Genomic DNA, 19,598 nt, shown 5'->3' on the forward strand with positions numbered 1-19,598 from the left:
TAATTTGATTTTTTTCCTTTGCAGGTCCTTGTTTATCATGCTAGATAGCCTTAACAGTTTAGATGGCTCTACCTGGTCAGTTGGCCAAGCCTGGCTAAATCAAGTACTCCAACGTCATGATATTGCAAGAGTTCTCGAACCTTTGCTTCTGCTGCTTCTCCACCCAAAAACCCAACGCATTTCTGTCCAGAGGGTACAAGCTGAATGCTACTGGAACAAATCTCCCTGTTACCCTGAAGAGGAAAATGACAAGCATTTTTTGCAGAAATTTAACTGCAGTAGTTGTAAGTACTCTGTGTGTGTGTGTGTGTGAAGAACCTAATTTCATATGTGTACTTGATAATTAACTTTGCTTTCCCATATCAAAAATACAGCTGATAAGGAGCATATTCATAAAACAATAGCTTGGGCCAAGGATATGCATGTTCTTACTAACTTTGGATGGGACTGTATGGAGTCCAGGAAGACATGATGGAAATGTAGTTTTGTAGTACAAGGACTGACAGACTTCACATTAGTAGAATGTGTTTTTAGTAGATTGCTGAGTTCCCCAGTTAGAATCAGATGTATTCAAAATAGTATTCAGGCAGCCAGAGAGATGCTAAGAATAAGTGAATAGGGTGACTTGCAACCTATCAGGGTGATTAATCTTTTAAAAACCATGTGGAGGAGGGGGATGTTTTATGACTGACTTTGATAAATTCAGTGACAGTCCAAATGCAACAAGGTTCACATTTGTTAATTTTGCTTTCTATTTAAGCATTTGTCCATATGCCAGAAAGTCAAGAACAAGACATTTCAGCTAAAGAAAACAATGAAAAACAGCTTGCTGTGGATGAAATGGAGAACTTCAGTCTTACAGTCAATCCATTAAGTGACAGGATCTCCCTACTGAGTACCAGCAGTGAAACTCTTCCTCTGGCTGCATCTGATTTCGACCTTCCTGACCATCAGATAGAAATAATGCAGAGCTCTGACTCTGGCTGCTCCCAGTCATCTGCTGGTGATAATCTAAGCTATGAGGTGGAAGCTGAAAGCCTGACTGCACCAGATAGTTCTCAGCCTTTGGGGGGAGATTCACCAGATGAAATAGTCCAGCAGGTTGTCACTGACTTAATATGCAAGGTGGTCAGTGGGCTTGATGAAGATACTGAATCAGTCAAACATTACCTGTATCCAAAAGACACCTCAGCTAAATCAAACCCACTGGATTCTTCAGAAGAGGGGACTAAAACTGAAGATCCGAGTATTCAAGACAGCCAGAGCAGTTTGCTTAGCAATGACAGTTCTCCATTGTTATCTGTCTCAACTGAGATGGGACTTGAAAGCAATTCCAATGAGATTTCCCGAAACAACTCCTCACCTTGCATTTCTGTAAGCCAGCGGACTCTCGATGACCAGACATTCGCATCAACAGAAACGAAGTCTAGACAGAGAAGTCACAGTAGCATCCAGTTCAGCTTCAAAGGAAAAGTGCCTGAAAAAATGCCAGAAAAAGAAACGATTGTAAAAGAGTCTGGTAAGCAGCCTGGAGCAAAGCCTAAAGTCAAAATTGCCAAAAGGAAAGATGATGAGAAGAAGAAAGCCCAGGCCGAGAAGCTTAAACAAACCAGTGTTTTCTTCAGTGATGGCCTTGACTTGGAAAACTGGTACAGCTGTGGAGAAGGAGAAATCTCAGAAATTGAGAGTGATGCAGGATCCCCAGGGATGCGGAAGTCGACCCATTTTAACATACATCCTTTATACCAGCATGTGTTGTTGTATCTTCAGGTGTACGACTCCTCAAGGACTCTGTATGCCTTTTCTGCAATTAAAGCCATCCTTAAAACCAATCCTTCTGCTTTTGTGAATGCCATTTCTACCACCAGTGTCAACAATGCCTACACTCCCCAGCTGTCCTTACTTCAGAATCTTTTGGCCAGGCATCGCATATCTGTTATGGGCAAAGACTTTTACAGCCATATCCCAGTGGACTCAAACCATAATTTTCGGAGTTCCATGTACATAGAGATCCTTATTTCTTTGTGTCTGTACTACATGCGGAGCCACTATCCCACCCATGTGAAAGTCTCCTCACAAGACTTGATTGGTAACCGCAATATGCAGATGATGAGCATTGAAATCTTGACTCTTCTCTTTGCTGAACTGGCGAAGGTGGTGGAGAGTTCCGCCAAGGGCTTTCCCAGCTTCATCTCAGACATGCTGTCCAAATGCAAGGTGCAGAAGGTGGTCCTGCACTGTTTGCTATCCTCAATCTTTAGTGCCCAAAAGTGGCACAGTGAGAAGGTGGCTGGGAGGAATATCGTAGCCATCGAGGAAGGCTTCTCTGAAGACAGCCTTATCAACTTCTCTGAGGATGAATTCGACAATGGGAGCACCCTCCAGTCACAGCTCTTAAAAGTTCTTCAGCGGCTCATTGTCCTGGAGCACCGAGTCATGACTGTGCCTGAGGAGAATGAAACAGGCTTTGAGTTTGTCATTACGGACTTGGAGCACATCAACCCCCAGCAGCCCATGACATCCCTTCAGTATCTACACTCCCAGCCAATAACCTCCCAGGGCATGTTTCTCTGTGCCGTGATCCGAGCGTTACACCAGCACTGTGCCTGTAAAATGCATCCCCAGTGGATCGGCCTAATCACTGCATCTCTGCCTTACATGGGGAAAGTGCTCCAAAGGGTAGTGGTTTCTGTGACCCTCCAGCTTTGCAGGAACCTGGATAACCTGATTCAGCAGTACAGATACGAAATGGGGTTGTCTGACAGTAGGCATGTCTCTCTCTCTCTCTCTCCCCCTCTCTTTTCCACTTGGAAATATATTTTTAAAATGTTTGATAAGTTCCTTGCAAAATTGCAACCATTTTAATGTTATGTTTTAGGCCCCTTTGGATGGCTTCAGTTACTCCACCAGATATGATGCTTACTCTTTTGGAAGGCATTACAACTGTCATTCACTACTGTTTACTTGACCCATCTGCACAGTATCATCAGGTGAGCATGGTCAAAGAATTGACAACCCCTTCATCCAAGTATTACTGTTTTGAGTTAAATATTTTTTGTGTTTATTTGGAGGAAAATACTTTCCTGAGCTGAACATGCCTCTAGATATTTAAGATCTCTGCCCTCTCTGCCTCACTGTGGCACAGGTTAGCAAGACACAATTTAGTTTCTTTTGTTTGTACCCAAAAAGTCTGTGCATTGAGTTGTTTCCATACATTGGGCTTGCAGCAGTGCTAACCTGAGATGCTGTATCAGAAACCTCCCACAGAAGGAGACAAATACTGGATTCAAAAGCTTTCTTTAAACTGTAGCATGTGAACACACTCTGCTGTTCTTTATCCCTGCCTAGATATATCATGGGCATGATTTATAGTACAGTGGAACCTCGGCTCACAAACGCCTCAGTTCATGACCAAATCAGGTTGCGAACAGAAATGTCAGAAAAATTTTGCCTCAGGTCGCAAACTCCACATCGGGTGACAATCACGATTGTGCCCGTCTTCCCTGCATGGGTGCGATCACAGTCCTGCTTGGAGGGTGGGGGGAGATGGCCACGATCGTGCTGGGGGGGTGGGGAGATGGCCGCATCCACACCCGTGTTCCCTGCTCGAGCACGACCATGATCACACCCGTCTATGGCCACGATTGCAGTTGCGCTTGGACAGGGAACACAGATGCGATTGCGGTCGTGCTGTGTGTGTGTGGTGAGGGGGAGATGGCCATGATCATTGTTGTTCTTTGTCACTTTGCTTCAATTTTTTGGGATTAAAAAAATAGTTATAGAAAGAACTAACCTTATTTACATTGTACATTATGGGGAAATTTGACTTGGCTCACGACCAATTTGGGTCACGACCAGTGTCATGGAACAGATTAAATTTGTGAGCCAAGGTACCGCTGTATATTTTAAAAGGGGTTGCATGAGATGTTTGTCTTGCAGACTAGTGAAGAATGGAGAGCACCTAACGAAGACCTCTCTGTGAATTATCATCAAATAGCATCTCTTGCCTAACTCCTGCAGTCAACTGAAGTTGCATAGCTCCTTTTTGCTTCCCTTCAGTGCACACAGGATTTTCCAAAGGAGTTAGAATATTAACAGTAATTTTCCAGCTCTGGAAACCTTATTTTATAAAACCTTTCAATCATATTCCCAGCACAGTTTATAAAAGAATAAGATATAAATATTTTAAAATTAAAAATTATTTAAAATTTAAAACACAATTTCTCTTTATGATTTTTAAATTAGTCCATAACACTGGCTTAGTACAACTGTAATGAAAGTGTACTTGCTTCACTGTCTTAAAGAGATTAGGAACATTCAGGATCACAAACTCATCTCCTTCCTTCTCCTTCCACTCATCTCCTTCGGAATCTACTGATAACTTTATGTACCGGTGAAACTATAGTTAGCATTAAATGATAGTAGTGTATGAAATTATGTATGGTGTGGAGATTGTGGATAGGGACATTTTTTCTCAGTCTCCCATAAAACTAGAATGTGGGGTGGTTATCCTAGGAAGCTGATTGGAAGTAGCTTCTGGACAGATAAAAGGTAGCACTTCTTCACATACTTAAACTATAGAATTCTCTTCCACACTTCTTATGTAGCGATGGTCACCGATTCAGGTGGTTTTTAAAAGGGTTTTGACAAATACATGGAAGAAGAGGCTATCAAGGGCTAGTATTCCTGGTTGCTATATGTTACCTCCAGCAGCAGGGGCAGTAATCCTCTGTACGCCAGTTACGGAGGAACTTGGGTGGGAAGCTGCTCTTGCATTCGTATCTTGCTTGTGGGATCCTGTGGGCAGTCGATTGACCGTGGTATGAACAGAACGTTGGACTAGATGGATGCAGTACAGTTGTTCTTGGGTCCTTAAATTGGAGTCAGAGACAGACTTCTAACTATCAATTCAAATGCCAGTTCAACTATCATTGTGATCAGGATTCAACTCAGTGCAGAGATATTGCTGACTGGAAATAGAAAGAGTGAGAATGTAAGTGGGAAAAGGGCGATAGGTGCATGACCAAATGGGAAGGAGACTAAGGGACATTTCTGTTCATCAAAATCATGAGAATCATTGGTTGTATTTTCTTCTTTATTGGTGCCAGCTCCTGGTCAATGTAGATCAGAAGCACATGTTGGAAGCACGCAATGGGATCTTGTCCATCCTTCACATGATTATGTCATCTGTGACTCTTCTGTGGAGCATTCTGCACCAGGCAGACTCTTCAGAGAAAACAGCTGTTGCAGCTGCTGCATCTGTTACCACTATTAATCTTGGATCAACAAAGGTCAGATGATCAGAGGGTGTGTGTGTGAATTTGTCAAACTAGATTGAAATGCAACAGAACAGATTGCTTAGTAAACCACTGACACAGTAAGCAAAGAATCACTAATGATAAATGGAATCTTAGATTTTTGAAGGGACCCCAAAATGTTACACTGGGAGGAAAATATCTTGATTGCCTTAGTATCAAAATTTCTTGGGCCACATTAGTGTTAACTATTTAGAGGAGCGGCAAATGTTGCCCAGACCTCTCTGTCTCAGCACTGTGTATACCAGACATTAATAGTTCAAAATCAGCCCAACATCAGTGTTCACTAACTTCATTGGTTAACTGAAAACAAATTCTAACTCTCAGTTGCCGGTAAAAATTCACCATCTCCAGCCTTTCTCACTGATACTAGAATATCCACATATTTTATTAACCTTCTGTTTGTAAAGGCAAAGTATCCCTTGCAGGTCCTGTTTCATTTTAGATCATTGTTGCCTGATACGTATCTCAAGCATTTAATTCCAGATAATAAAAGAAGGGTTTTCAAGAATGAACGTTAGGTAGAAGGAAATCTATTATACTTAAAGTAGAGCAATGACAAAGAAACAGGTTTTACATTTGTTAATTGCATTTTAAATGTTTCAGATCTCTTCTGTGACTCATTTCTTGTTAGCATTTAAAGTCTTTGGACCAGAAGCACCAACTTGACTTTTCTCCCTCTCCTGTAACACTCATGGAACATTCTATGAAGCTGTTTGGGGGAAGGTTTAGGCCAAACAAGAGGGAAGTATTTCTTTATACAACATATAGTTGTTCTATGGAACTTGCTGCCACAGGAAGTGGTGATGGCCACCCATCTGAGTGGCTTTAAAAATGGATTGGAAGAAGAAGCTAACAGTGGTTACTGGTGGCTAATTGCTACCTTCTTCACAAGGCAAGGGAAGAGGTGACATGCCTGCATGCACCAGTTGCTGAGGAGTTTGGGCAGGCGAGGTCTTGCACCCATCCTGCTTGAGGGATCCTGTAGACAGCTGGTTTGCCAGAATGCTGGATAGATGGACCTTTGGTCTGAGCCGGCATGGCTTTTCTTATGTTCACCAAAAACAGCACATCACTTAACCGATCCTTCAAAACTGTAAAGAACTGAAAACTCCATGAATGCTAGCACATAGCATAACATGCTATTCCAAACCTCCAAAAGCAGAATTGTTCAGGTTACATATCCTGGAATTACTCTCAGGTGACAACAGCATAATGTTCTGGATATATGATTTGAAAATGAGCCTATTCTTTTATGAATTTCAGAATCTGAGGCAGCAGATTCTTGAATTGCTAGGTCCAATCTCAATGAACCATGGCGTTCATTTTATGGCAGCTATTGCATTTGTGTGGAATGAGAGGCGACAACACAAAAATACCTCAAGAACTAAGGTATGTTAGCTGATGTAGTCATTTGAGCATGCTTCAGTTTAAAAGGCTCCCATCTTTTCAGTGTGTTCAGATGGAGGATTTTGGTGCCAGATTAAACGGACACTTGTCCCCTCAAGACAGACAAGTGATGAGTCTGCCAATCCAGCGGCCTGTTTCACCGATCTGATGTTGTAAGAGATTTGGCCCTTATTTGAATGCTCTCGTAAAACATTAAAATTTTCCGTGGGGGACAGGAGCTATGGCACACAAATTAGCCTTGCCCCAGTCATCAGGTCATAGTGCACCTGCTCCCATAGGTGCTCATATGAACAATGCGAATGCCTGAAGTGGGGAATGTGCATCATGCAGGGTTCTGAAGCACATGGAAGCCCGTGTGTCAACATGTGTGCACAGGGCTCCCCATTGCAGGTGTTTGCACTGAAGGTGTGAATCCCTGAGGGAGGCGCTACGTTGTCACTGTTATCGGGGGGGGGTAGTTATGTGTGGGAGGAGCTGTGTTGTGACATGATGTCCAGAAGAGGGCCACTTGACATGGCCCCATTCCTGCTTGCATGGTGAGTTTCACCACTACATAATGCCTGAATAGGGCTTCAGCTACTGCCTGGATCCGTACGCTTCCAGGCTGCTTTGCCAAAGTACCTCTTCCCTTTGGACTGTCCATAGGCTCCGACCACTTTAAATAACTGCTGATGATAGAGCAGTTAGCCAGGTTCTGGCTTCATAGCTTGATTCCTTCATATTCTCTAGTATTGGAAAACTTTAGGCTGCTAACAGTACTATCCTGTACTCCTCAACTGAGAAGTAAGTCCCTCTGTGTTCAATGGGTCTTACTCTCCACTAAGTAGGTACAGCCTTGCAGGCAAAATTGCGCAGGTAATTTTGAAATCACGGCTCAACACTGGTACAATCAGTAACAATACATAATACCATTTTCCAGGTTATTCCGAGTGCCAGTGAAGAACAGCTTCTGCTAGTGGAGTTGGTTCGTTCTATTAGTGTGATGAGAACGGAGACTGTGATGCAGACGGTGAAAGAAGTGTTAAAGCAGCCCCCTGCAATAGCCAAGGACAAGGTATGGGGACAGCAGCACTATTGGGAGTTAAACCAAAGCTTAAAATCTTCAAACTTTTTTTTGGGACACAAAAATTATTATGCTGTGTTAGAAATTATTAATAACAACTTCTAGTTTTTAAAAAACCTATATTATGTCAAAAGTGTTGGATTACTGCCACTTTATAGATACTTGAATTCAGTGTTTGTTTTGATGACACTAAAGAGGGAGTTGTGGAGGTATTCATTTGATTTTGAGTATTTTGGAATGGAAATAGATGACAGTGCTGAATTTAAAAGATACTGAAATGTTGATATGGCTGTGTTTGTGTTATGCATTTTTGAAGTTTCTTCTCTTGGTGGGTATAAATTCCCATTGCCTGTCTCTCCTAAATTTTAGGAATAATACCTTTTAAGATAGGCTAAGTTCTAAATATAGCTCCCCTCTTTGTAGATTACTATAACCAGTATTGCAGGCTTCACTTAAGGGTTAGAAAGTAAGGAAAGATCTTTAAGAGTTCCTTTAACATTTGCCTCCAGGTTATAGGACTCCCTGAAAATATACTGCCAAGTAAGCATTTTTTCATTTCACCAAGGTTTGCATTAATCTTGTGATTTCTGAATAGGTCCCTGCAAACCATCCTTTCTCTTTTAACACAATGTATATTTTTAAAAACTTTCTAGAAGCATCTTTCTCTGGAAGTCTGCATGTTGCAGTTTTTCTTCGCTTACATTCAGAGGTAAGGCAGCAAGGTTATAACTGATTTATGTGACAGTGAGTGCACAATCTTATGCAAGTTTAAATGAAAAAAAGACCTACAATTCTGAACACGCTCCCATCAGCATAGCTTTTTTCCCCTTCTAGGCATTATTTCCATCTGAATTTGTGCTTTAAAATATTTTTAAAAGGGTACTTGTGTAGAACATTTGCATTAAAGTTGTGTGTTCGTGGCACAGAAGGAATTGCATTTGAGCCTTCAAAAATAAGACTCTCAAGTTTGGAAATTGACAAGATTTCTCCCTGACAGTTGGGCATACATTTTTTTCTAGAGATATTTTCACAGTGGTCGGGCCATGACCTAAGATTAAATAATGGTCGGGCCATGACCTAAGATTTTAGATTACACCATTGTCCTATATTTATTTCAGGGGATTTCTCTACCATTATTCATTTTAAAATAACAACCCCAAAGTGGGTTACAAGATAAAATAATGATAACATTTATAGAACACTAGACTATTCTGTGAGGATGGCCCCATTATTGCAAAGTTAGCTAAACTGCATTATGAAGAAATGTGACAAGCCTCTGTGCACACTTAGCTTGCTCTTTTTTCCTTGCAGAATCCCCGTGTCCAACATAGTAGACAGCTGGGCCTCCCTGTTGCTTCTTCTGAAGGATTCCATACAACTTGGCCTTCCAGCTCCAGGGCAATTTCTAATACTTGGGTGAGCCATTTTGTTTTCATGAGCCAGGTTTTAACCTTTTGGAAAATAGGAAGCATCTTTGAATTCTTGAAAATTCCTATCTTTTGATGATGAATAGGAAATATCCATTTTGATTCTGGAAAAAAATATCGATCTGATGTCTTCAGGCAAACTCACACTTGGCAAGGGTTTCAGTCTTCTGCCCACAGTCTATGTTGGAGATAATGTCCCTTGGACAGGGATGTCAAGCCATACCTGAGTGGAGGTGTGGCACATGCTCTCCAGGCCAGATGTTATCAGCAATGCTATATCCAGTCCCTGGTTGAAGCACTGGCTGGTGTTTCTCCTGTGAGTGACTGGCAGGATGGGTGTCAATAATTATAATAATTCTTGATGCCTATACTAATGCTTTATGAGGAACAAGAGCATAGCCTTTACATAGCTGTCAGTAGGCAAGCCCTGGCTTCACCATAGTGCTCATTCAGGGCAAGCTCTACCAAAAGTCCAGGAGGTGAATTTGAACCTGCACTTTAAGAGCTCAGAGTGGCAGAAAGGGAAACAGTTGAAAATAGTACAGATTGATCTTTATTAAAGAATGTGAAGCATTTCAAAACTTTTTTTAGGGTAGTAATTTTTCTCTAGAGGCAACTGTCTTTATCAAAAGGCACATGAGAGCACTTTCTAATAGAACATGAGAGCAGCAGTCAAAACAGGAAGTGATTCTGTTCCAAGTTCTATATAGAAAGCATTGAGCACTTTCTTCCTTGAGCTTCCTAGAATCCCATCTATTGCTGCCCTCTGGTCTTAAATTGTTTGTTCACTGGATTTATAAATTGCATCCGATAGTTCCATATAGTTAATTTTCCAATTTTATGCAAACTTCTATATGAAAGTTTATTGCTTGTTTGCTTTTTTTAAAGTGTTTTAAATGAGTTTATTATGAAAAACCCAAATTTGGATAATAAGAAAGACCAGAGAGATCTTCAGGTAAGAAATTTATATTATCAATTACTTCTGAGTGCATCTGTGCTCTGTTAGAAACATTTGATTGTCAATCTGATTGCAATGTTTTGTTCAGCACTACTGTGTCTTTTTTGTAAGCCTGTTTTATTGCTTTGATTTTACCTGGGTTGCTTCCCAAGGACAACAGAAACAGTGATTTAATTTTTCTAATACTATCCAATCCCAGCCTGATTCAGTGTTCATTACAATGAATTGACTTCTTCAGAAAGGATCACTATGTCTCAGCAATATCCTCCCATCTCAGTAATTTCAGTGAGATTACTAGACCCTTAATTTTTCCATATTTTCAGGCTTGTTTATTCTGTGGCCTTGATGAATGTGTTGCTTAGCTGTAGCGATGTCCCCTCCGCTCTACTCCTGCATTGTATGTATCACCATTAACTCACTTGCAGGAGTACATGTCACTGATTCAAGAAAAAAAATCCACATTATAATCTAATGTGTAATCATTTTAAAAGTGATCAAGTGTCTCCATTTTCAAGGGATTTAAAAAGTATAATGGCAAGAATATATCTTGTAGGAAAATGCTTTCCTAGTCCTCCAAACTGAAATTTCATTTTCTCCATCCGCTCATCCCACCAACCATGAATGCCCTTCACTGTGTGTGTTCCTGAAGGAACATTCCTAAAGCTACCTCAGTGATATTCTTTTATTCCAGAAATATTTCCCCCTTTTAAAAAGAAGTCCTCAGGATGCATGCACACGCAGCTTCTGTGTGCCGCTGTTATAATCCTGAAGCATTTAAACCTAGTTCTGCCCAAGGTGGTAGATGTGTGTCCGGCCTGAACCATCTCAGACTGCACTTGGGGAATTCATGTGCTCATGACTGAATGCTGCTTGAGACAAAGGCACCTATCAAATTTACAGGTCTTATCTTTCTCCTGAAGTGTAGTTTTCAATGTGGACAATTTTTTTGCTTGGGGAAACACATGATGAACCTTTATTGGTATTCCAGATTGTTGCAGTCCAGCAACAGGTGTCTCATTGCAGTGAGAACTAGAGCTTACCGACTTGTCTGTTTGCTTGCTTGCTTGCTTGCTTGTTTGTTTGTTTAACACCTTAAACAGTGAGTTTCCTCACACCAGCTGAACTTTCATGCGCAATGCTGTAGTGACTTGTCACAAACCTAGTGGTGGTTGGAGTACTGTTGAAATTTATTAGAAGAGGGAACTTCAGCCAGTCTGGGTGAAACTGACTAAAATGGGAAGTCACAAAGTACTTGGGTAAAAAAAATGACAGAAGAGGCATAAACAGCAGCTTAATTTCTCTCCACTAGCAGTGCTGCATCTTAATCCATTCTATAGACACCAGGCGTCTTACTTAAAAAAAAAAAGCCCCTGCAGGGAAAGCATGTGAAGGAAAATGTGTTTAGGATGCCCTTTTGCAGCATTGCATGCATGAGACATTGATCCGCAAGCCGCTCTGTGTGGCCACTTGTAGTTCAAGCTTCCAGGTCATTGTTGTCTTCAATGAAAAAGCTACTCAGCGTTTCTTAGCAATTTTTTTTAAATTGTGGAACAAATCCATCACTATATCAGAATCACATTGCATTAATTCTGAATTAATTAAGTTTTCACCACATCAGAATAATTTTGCATTTTATTTTCTTCAGAGAGTTTCTGGCACCTTAAATCATTGTTCCATTTGAAGCCTTAATGTTCTTCAATAATAGCTTTGTTGTATTTAGAAGGGAGAGCTGTGAATGCTATCGGTCCCACCATTATGCCATTCTATACAATGGCGTGGCTTTATTAATTGTACATATTGTTCATGTATATAAATAGATAATTTCTTTTTCTTATGCACGATACGCTTTCTGTTGTTTGTGGGCATTTTCTTCCCTGTCAGGATGTAACTCATAAAATAGTGGATGCCATTGGGGCAATTGCTGGCTCATCCTTGGAACAGACCACATGGCTAAGAAGAAATTTAGAGGTTAAGCCTTCTCCCAAGATAATGGTTGATGGAAACAACTTGGAGTCTGATGTTGAAGGTGATTTTGTTTCTCCCCCTATATATCCAAAATACCCGATCAGTTTACAGAATTGATTGATTGTAACACTAGAACAAAATTCCTAATAAATCCAACTAAAGGCCACCCCTTCCACATGTGGGCAGATGGGTCCTTCTGTGTGATTCCCTTGCCCGTTCAGCACTTCAAGTTATGCTGACTGAGCCTTTAAAAAATCCAAGTGCCTCCACCTAGATGCCAAATAACTAATTGGCAGAACTGTTACTTGATAGGAAAGAATCCATGAATGCAGCCCCAGCTATTTCACAGGCACTGGGCGGAATCTGTGTCCCTGTTTTCCAATTTTAGTTCAATTTGTCTGAAATGGAATTTTGCCCACAGACACCCATGGTATAAATGGTATCTCTTTCTGAGAACAAAATTATTTTGTTATATAATAATCTCTTAATATAGTTGAGCCATAAGCATCCATTGTATGTGAAAACATTACACAACTTCTGAATTATTTATTTCATATGTTCTCATTGCTCTGCAGAAATGCAAAATATACATAGTTGATACAAAAACATTTCACCTCTCTAGTCAAAGTTTAGGTGATTCGATTTTTGACATGCATAGATGAAGTTGGTAGACTTGGCACCAGTGATGTATATCCCAATGCAAACTGGTTTGTTTTTCTGTCAGTATTAAATCTCATTGAATGGCTTCAGATATTGACACACACAATATGCATATTCCAAATAGATCTTCCTCTTCATTTTTAAAATTTTCTTAGATATGTTATCTCCAGCTCTGGAAACCTCAAGCATAACTCCATCAGTGTATAGTGTTCATGCCTTAACACTGCTCTCAGAGGTAAGTTTTTTTCCTTTTCCATAGACCTTATTCACAGCTCATTGTTTTAATATATAATGTCGTTGACTACGCGGAAAATTGAACACCATTATGTTAGTACAATTCTGCGGTCATTTTGGTAGCAAATGGGACTTTCCAAGTTAGAAGTGTTCCTTGCTAAGGAAAGATATCTTGAGTACTATTGGCATTCAGACCTAGTACTGATAGACAAAGGATTGTACTTGCACATTAGTTATTCATGTTTACCCTTATTATGGACGCAAAACAGATCTCCAGAAAGAATAGAGAAGAGAACTTGAGGTGGCTGATATCCATGCATAAGTTTTTGGATAAATTTTTTAGATATATTCTTTGTCTGTAAGGGAAATCGTACTGATAAATTTGCCTCCCCCTGTGATTAAGAGAAGTTCAGATTTTTTTTTTCTTCCACTTTGGCTATTTGTTGTTTGCCATCTCCATTTAGAACTGTGGTTAAAACTATTGTTAGTTTCAGAAATGCAATACTTGGAAACCCTAGTGTGAAAATGATTTGTTTGAAACTAACCGCACTCTGGACTACAGGTCAAACAACTTAGCAAAAGCTGAGGAGAAGACAGCAGGGACGCTAGGCTTGTGCATGTCTTGCTCAACCATAGCCTGTCCAAACACAGCCAGTATTTTTATCAAAAGCATTTACACAAGAACATGGTTTCTACTCCACAGATATGATGATAATGTTTTCAAATTTGTGTGCTCCCTGTGGCCAAGATTTATGTTAGTGGCTGATTTGGGTTAGTGCCAAGATAATTCCTGCAATAGGTATACAAATTGCCATCTGTCAAAATTTTTGTATTGTCCATCATATATTTAAATCTTGTGGATTCCTTGAAACAATCATTGTCTTTCAGAAACAAAACTTGTCAAATAATGTTTTATTCTGCTGTTCTGAGAATGAACATAGTTGGAAACCTGACAGTTATCCTTTGAAAAATAGTTAAAGATATTTAACAGATGCATATTTTCAGATCCTTTAAGTCAGGAACAGGGGACATGTGGTCTTCCAGATTTTAGACTACAACTTCCATCATCCCTCACCATTGGCTTTCTTGACCAGAGTTGCTGTCCAACAACAACTGGAGAATTACACGTTGTCCCTACCTTAAACAGAACTCCTGGGTATATTTATAAGAGAAATCATTAACATTTTCAAATTTTTTGTTTGTCTTTTAGGTTTTGGCTCATCTTTTAGACATGGTTTTCTACAGCGATGAAAAAGAGAGAGTTATTCCACTTCTTGTAAATATAATGCACTATGTTGTGCCTTACCTTCGCAATCACAGGTACCTTTGCAATTACACGTGGGATTTGGCATAAGTATAACATGGTTTGGGTGATGCAACTGTTAGAATTTGCTTGCAGTACACTCTGTGCAGTCTTGGACAGCACGAGAAAAACACTCACAAGCCAGTGTTGTCAAAAGCAATGACCATCAGTTCTGTTTTTCAGGAATAACCCTGAGGTGTCCCAAGAGCTAGTGGGCACTCTTCCAAATTCTCCCCAGTATCCCATCTGTGACTCCAGCATTCAGTCACAGTACATTAAGGTCCTGTGCAGCATGGATTAACTCCTTCTCCCACTAGTTTTGCCAGCCCTTTGCTCCGCAAATTAGTTTTTCTGGAGTTGCTCCTGCTGTTTTTACTGCCAATTTCTTATGCTAGTCAAAATGAATCCATACATCCATGTAATGTTCCAAGTACAAAGAGAAGTACAGTCTTTGTATTCATGCACAGCACTGCTGATTAAAATCAGTCCTTTTCTGAGACATTTTGCATCTCACCATACTACAAGCGTAAAACATCTATTACACGAGTGTTTGTTTTAAAGAATAGCTCTGTCTCTTCCACACTTAGGAAGTTCCCTGATATCATAATAACTCGACCAATTGCTTCTGGAAGCATTACCATCCAAGTAACCCATTTGTATATTAACAAAGTGCATGTTTTGTAACATTTGCCCATGGCAGGAATTCTATAAGTGGCTGGCTGGCTCTGCTGACTTAGCTAGTAACATGAAGTAAACGTCGTTTGAACCACACAGATTTACACTGTTTATTACAATAACATTTCCTTGTGCTGAAGTGTAGTTCATCATGGATTCTCTAACTTTTACCTAGATTAGTTATTGTGGCAGAAAGACCAAGCTGTCCCGTCACAGAGCTGTTTGAATGAACAAGACACAAATCTCAGTGCTTCCTTTAATACAGGGACTGTACTTCTTTCATTTCAGGGTGTCCAAATATGGGCAGCTTAAGGATATTGTCCCCTTCTGTGGCCCTGCTTCAGGCCACACTCCTGCCCTTAGTGGGGGGGGGGAGCCCTAAATTTGTTGCTGCTACAGTGGCGTGTTTCCAAGCTAAATCTGTCCTTTGCAATTCTTCATAGTGGTTTGCTACAGAATTTTGGCAGCAAACTCAATGCTTCCAGCCTTATTTCTGTTTTTAAAAGGTGCATTGGAAGGGAACACAATGTGACAGAGACTGCACAGAGGATGGGGTGTGCTGCAGTTCACGTCCCCCACACTGGGGTTCATGCTGTCACTCTGCCAAATTCAACTCTGCAGGGTTCCCCAATCTTCAGCAGTGGGTTTTAGATGGATGCAGCAGGCAAGAGCGGACACAGATTCGCACACCAATAGCAGTTACAATCATTTTGAATGCTTTTAAAGCATTCTGGACTGTTTGTCATATGAATGTTAAAGCGCAGTGTTTTCAGTCATCTCAAACTTGGTGAATTTTCCTTCTCCCAGTGCCCACAATGCCCCCAGTTACCGAGCCTGTGTCCAGCTGTTGAGCAGTCTGAGCGGTTATCAGTATACAAGGAGAGCGTGGAAGAAGGAAGCTTTTGACCTCTTCATGGATCCCAGTTTCTTTCAAATGGATGCTTCTTGTGTTAATCAGTAAGGCTTTCTGTTGCTTTTTGAAATACTGTTGCCTGGCAAATAAATGAAAGGCTTCTCAGTGACGGAAATAAGCAGAAGTCTCCATTCTGCAAATAACTCAAAGCCCCACTCTTGCACAGGTCCCCTTCAGGCTGCAGCTTTGTCAGAAACTGTCCTATAGACTTAGTGTCCATCTGCCTCAAAATTGTCTCCACTGGCTGGCAGGGGCTTGCGTGGCCCTCAGACAAGCCTCTTTTCCCAGCCCTCCTTCAACTGACCTTGGGGCCTTCTGAGATGCCCCACCCCCACTCAGCTACAGCCCAGTGCTTTCCAGATGTGTTGGACTACAACTCCCATCACCCCTCCACCGTGGAAGTTGTAACCTAACACATCTGTAAGGCCACAAGTTGGGGAAGGCTGCTATTAGCGATGAAAACTCCGTTCCATTTGCATTATACAAATTGTTAGGCAGCTCTCATTCCTTTACCTGGCTCATTGATAGAATCGGATTTGGCACAAATTTCATATCACATGCACAAATTTGCACTCCCAAAAATGCACAGATCCCCCAAGGTACACAATTTACTCCAGAATGCATGTTTTCACACATTAGTCGATTGGGAAATGTATATTTTGGTTGTTGTTGGATATTTTTATTGTAATACTTCCTTAATATTAAATCTGCATACATTACAGAAAAAAATAAAAACAGACTGCAAGTCCACAGAATCAGTGCAATTCAGGAAAAGCTAGACTGCTGCAGAATCTGCACGTTGGATTCTAAGACAATCACAATCATGCCAGTATGTTGCAGGATTTTGAATGGAGCATCTCCTGCTGTTCTTTTATTTAAACAAAAGTAGAATACTGCGTTTTAAAAAAAATCACAATATCTGTTTCCTTCTTTTTTAGTTGGAGAGCAATTATGGATAATTTGATGACACACGACAAAACCACATTTAGAGACTTGATGAGTGAGTCCTTGCTTTAAAATCCACACATGTTTACAAGTTTGGAAATTGCTAATAATGTTGGCTAATTAATCAATCATGGTTGATCCTGCACCTCAGCTGTGCCAGAAGGAATCATAGAAACAGAACAAGTCAGAAGGGACCTCCCGGGCCAGCTAGTCTGACCCCGGCACCAGCCAGCTCTGCTCATGGCATGCCTACCATGAGCATGTCCAGTGCATCCTTGAACACCCTCACCAATGGGGCTTCAACCACCTCCCGTGGAAGCCCATTCCATACCTGTGGGGTCCTAACAGTCAGGCATCCAAATTGAACCTTGGTTCCCTTTGCTCTATTGTAATGCGTTCTGCCCTCCTCTGCAGGGGAGATCAGGTCTCTACCCACCTCCATGTGACACCCCGTCACATGCCAGTATGTCGCCAACAAATCCCTCCAGGCTGAAAAGACCCAGCTCCCTCAGTCTCACACAATATGGTTTTCCCTGCAATCCAACCACCATCCTTGTGGCCCTGCGCTGCACTGACTCCAACCTGGCTATATCCTTCCTGTAATGTGGAGCCCAGAACTGAACACAATACTCCAGTTGTGGGCACACCAGAGTCTAATGCTGCCTACATGTTGATAGAAGCCCTTTTTGTTGCTTTGCAAATCTTAGCTCGTATCAGCTTTAGCCTTGCTGAGAATCCTTCTGCAACGGGCCTCCTCCTCCTGGTATACCCTTTTGTCTACTTGCCCCAGTGCCCATTTCCTACAGAGGTTCCTCTTGCATCTAATCCCTCTTACCACATCTTTTCACATCCATGGTGGTGCTCTCCTTTGCCTCCCCACCTTGCTAACTAGTGGTATCGTCAAGGCTTACGCCTCCAAGAATTGTAGAGGTGGAAGGGACCTATAAGATGACATTTTCAGCCCACTGCTTGGTCCAGGACTTCAGTTAAACAGGAGCTGTATGATGACAGGTAGCAAAGATGTAGGAACACCCTTCTGCGGATTATGTCTCCTCTAACTTGATTTTTATTCCTTTTTATTCCTTTTAATGCAACTGAAGTTTGGATTCTCACCATCATTGCTTCAACAATTGCCTTTTTTTTTTTTTTTTGCTGCTGTACACAATTTAGTTTCCCTGTAATTTACAAAAGAGTATAATATAGAAAGATTTTATGATTCCCGTTTAAAAGTTGTTGAAAATCACTAAACCAAAGATGTTTTTTCAAAACAAATGCTTGACCTAGAGTATTATTTATTTATTGCATTTGTATGCCGCCCCATAGCCAGAGGCTCTCTGGGCCACTCTCAGTGCAATCATAAAAATACAGATGGAGTATTACCGAGCAAAACTGCAGGTTGCTGAAATACTTGTGGTGCCATATTTATGCTACAAGATAACTGAGTCACACACACAAATCTTAAATACCCTCTTACATATGTGTGTCTTCAGTAGTATCCTTGGAGTGGAACCTTTATCTAGCATATGTGCATAAAGTGCAGAAGGCCATTCTGACTAGTGACTTTGATAACATTAAATGATCTTTCAGTCAAGAGGTTCGTCTTCAGTAAAAGCCTCTTCACCATTGCCTTGTTCCTTTTCCAGCTCGCGTGGCTGTAGCTCAGAGCAGTTCACTCAATCTGTTTGCTAACCGGGATGTTGAGCTTGAACAGCGGGCTATGCTCCTGAAGAGGCTGGCCTTTGCCATTTTTAGCAGTGAAGTGGACCAATACCAGAAATACCTTCCGGATATTCAAGGTAAATAAAGCCATCCATTTCTTCAGGGACAGTTATGCTGTATCTGACTCTCCACCAGTTGAATGGACACTCTCTCCCCTGCATCCTCTCCCACATGCTCCAGATCTGACTGGAGAACCTGCCAGGAGGGAAGGAGAGGTCAAGGACATTGTTTATGCAGGGCTGGGCAAAATCATGTGTGTCCTATAATGATCTCTTAGTGCTTGGAAATTATGGGCTACTCCAGCTCCTCATGTTCAACAGTTACCCAGCACAACAAAGTAGACACAATGTTTTATTAATGTGTACTGTTGACTTTGTTGTTCTGTATCTGGTAGTACACTTGAAACATACTTAGATCAGACCCACTGATACCCATGAGATTTCAGTCAGTGCATTCCTCTTGGGTTCAGTGGATCCATTATGATAAGTGTGCAATGAAGCCTGTGTTCCTGAAACCCTCCCCATTATGTGTGCCACATGTGGGATTTGTATGTGTGTGTCTGTACATATATGCACAAAGGAAATTGAATCAATCATTCAGCCCCCACATGATTAATCAGTGAAACATTTCTTCGTCCAGAATGTTGTTAGTCATGAAGTATCCGACCCATCGTGACCCCATGGACAACATTCCTCCAGGCCTTCCTGTCCTCCACCCATCCCCCTGAGTCCACTTAAGCTCACACTAAATGCTTCAGTGACTCCATCCAGCCACCTCATCCTCTGCCGTCACCTTCTTCTTAGAATGTGCCCTTCCTAATCAGTAGAAACTTCTGAGCTGATGGATTCTTCTCTTTCCACCATTTCAGAACGGCTGGTGGAAAGCCTCCGTCTGCCCCAAGTGCCCACCCTTCACTCGCAAGTGTTCCTGTTTTTTCGAGTTTTGCTTCTGAGAATGTCTCCACAGCACCTTACCTCACTTTGGCCCACCATGATCACAGAACTGGTGAGT

At 41.3% G+C, this 19,598-nt stretch overlaps 1 protein-coding gene across 5 annotated transcripts in view; it reads left to right on the forward strand.

Moving 5' to 3' along the window:
- Positions 1-19,598, forward strand: part of DOP1A (DOP1 leucine zipper like protein A) — a 62,696-nt gene that overhangs the window by 38,115 nt on the left and 4,983 nt on the right. For all 5 annotated transcript variants that reach the window (XM_044421672.1, XM_044421674.1, XM_044421673.1 and 2 more), the window contains 16 exons: positions 25-284; positions 761-2,768; positions 2,879-2,990; positions 5,109-5,291; positions 6,582-6,707; positions 7,645-7,779; positions 8,442-8,497; positions 9,100-9,204; positions 10,104-10,170; positions 12,055-12,199; positions 12,954-13,033; positions 14,243-14,352; positions 15,818-15,967; positions 16,862-16,923; positions 18,512-18,664; positions 19,456-19,592. In XM_044421672.1, coding sequence (XP_044277607.1) covers positions 25-284; positions 761-2,768; positions 2,879-2,990; positions 5,109-5,291; positions 6,582-6,707; positions 7,645-7,779; positions 8,442-8,497; positions 9,100-9,204; positions 10,104-10,170; positions 12,055-12,199; positions 12,954-13,033; positions 14,243-14,352; positions 15,818-15,967; positions 16,862-16,923; positions 18,512-18,664; positions 19,456-19,592 — 3,889 coding nt within the window. The remainder of the gene's footprint in view (positions 1-24; positions 285-760; positions 2,769-2,878; positions 2,991-5,108; positions 5,292-6,581; positions 6,708-7,644; positions 7,780-8,441; positions 8,498-9,099; positions 9,205-10,103; positions 10,171-12,054; positions 12,200-12,953; positions 13,034-14,242; positions 14,353-15,817; positions 15,968-16,861; positions 16,924-18,511; positions 18,665-19,455; positions 19,593-19,598) is intronic.

The sequence above is a fragment of the Varanus komodoensis genome, unplaced genomic scaffold (assembly GCF_004798865.1).
Source record: "Varanus komodoensis strain SLA01 unplaced genomic scaffold, ASM479886v1 scaffold12, whole genome shotgun sequence".
In the NCBI taxonomy this organism is placed as follows: domain Eukaryota; kingdom Metazoa; phylum Chordata; class Lepidosauria; order Squamata; family Varanidae; genus Varanus; species Varanus komodoensis.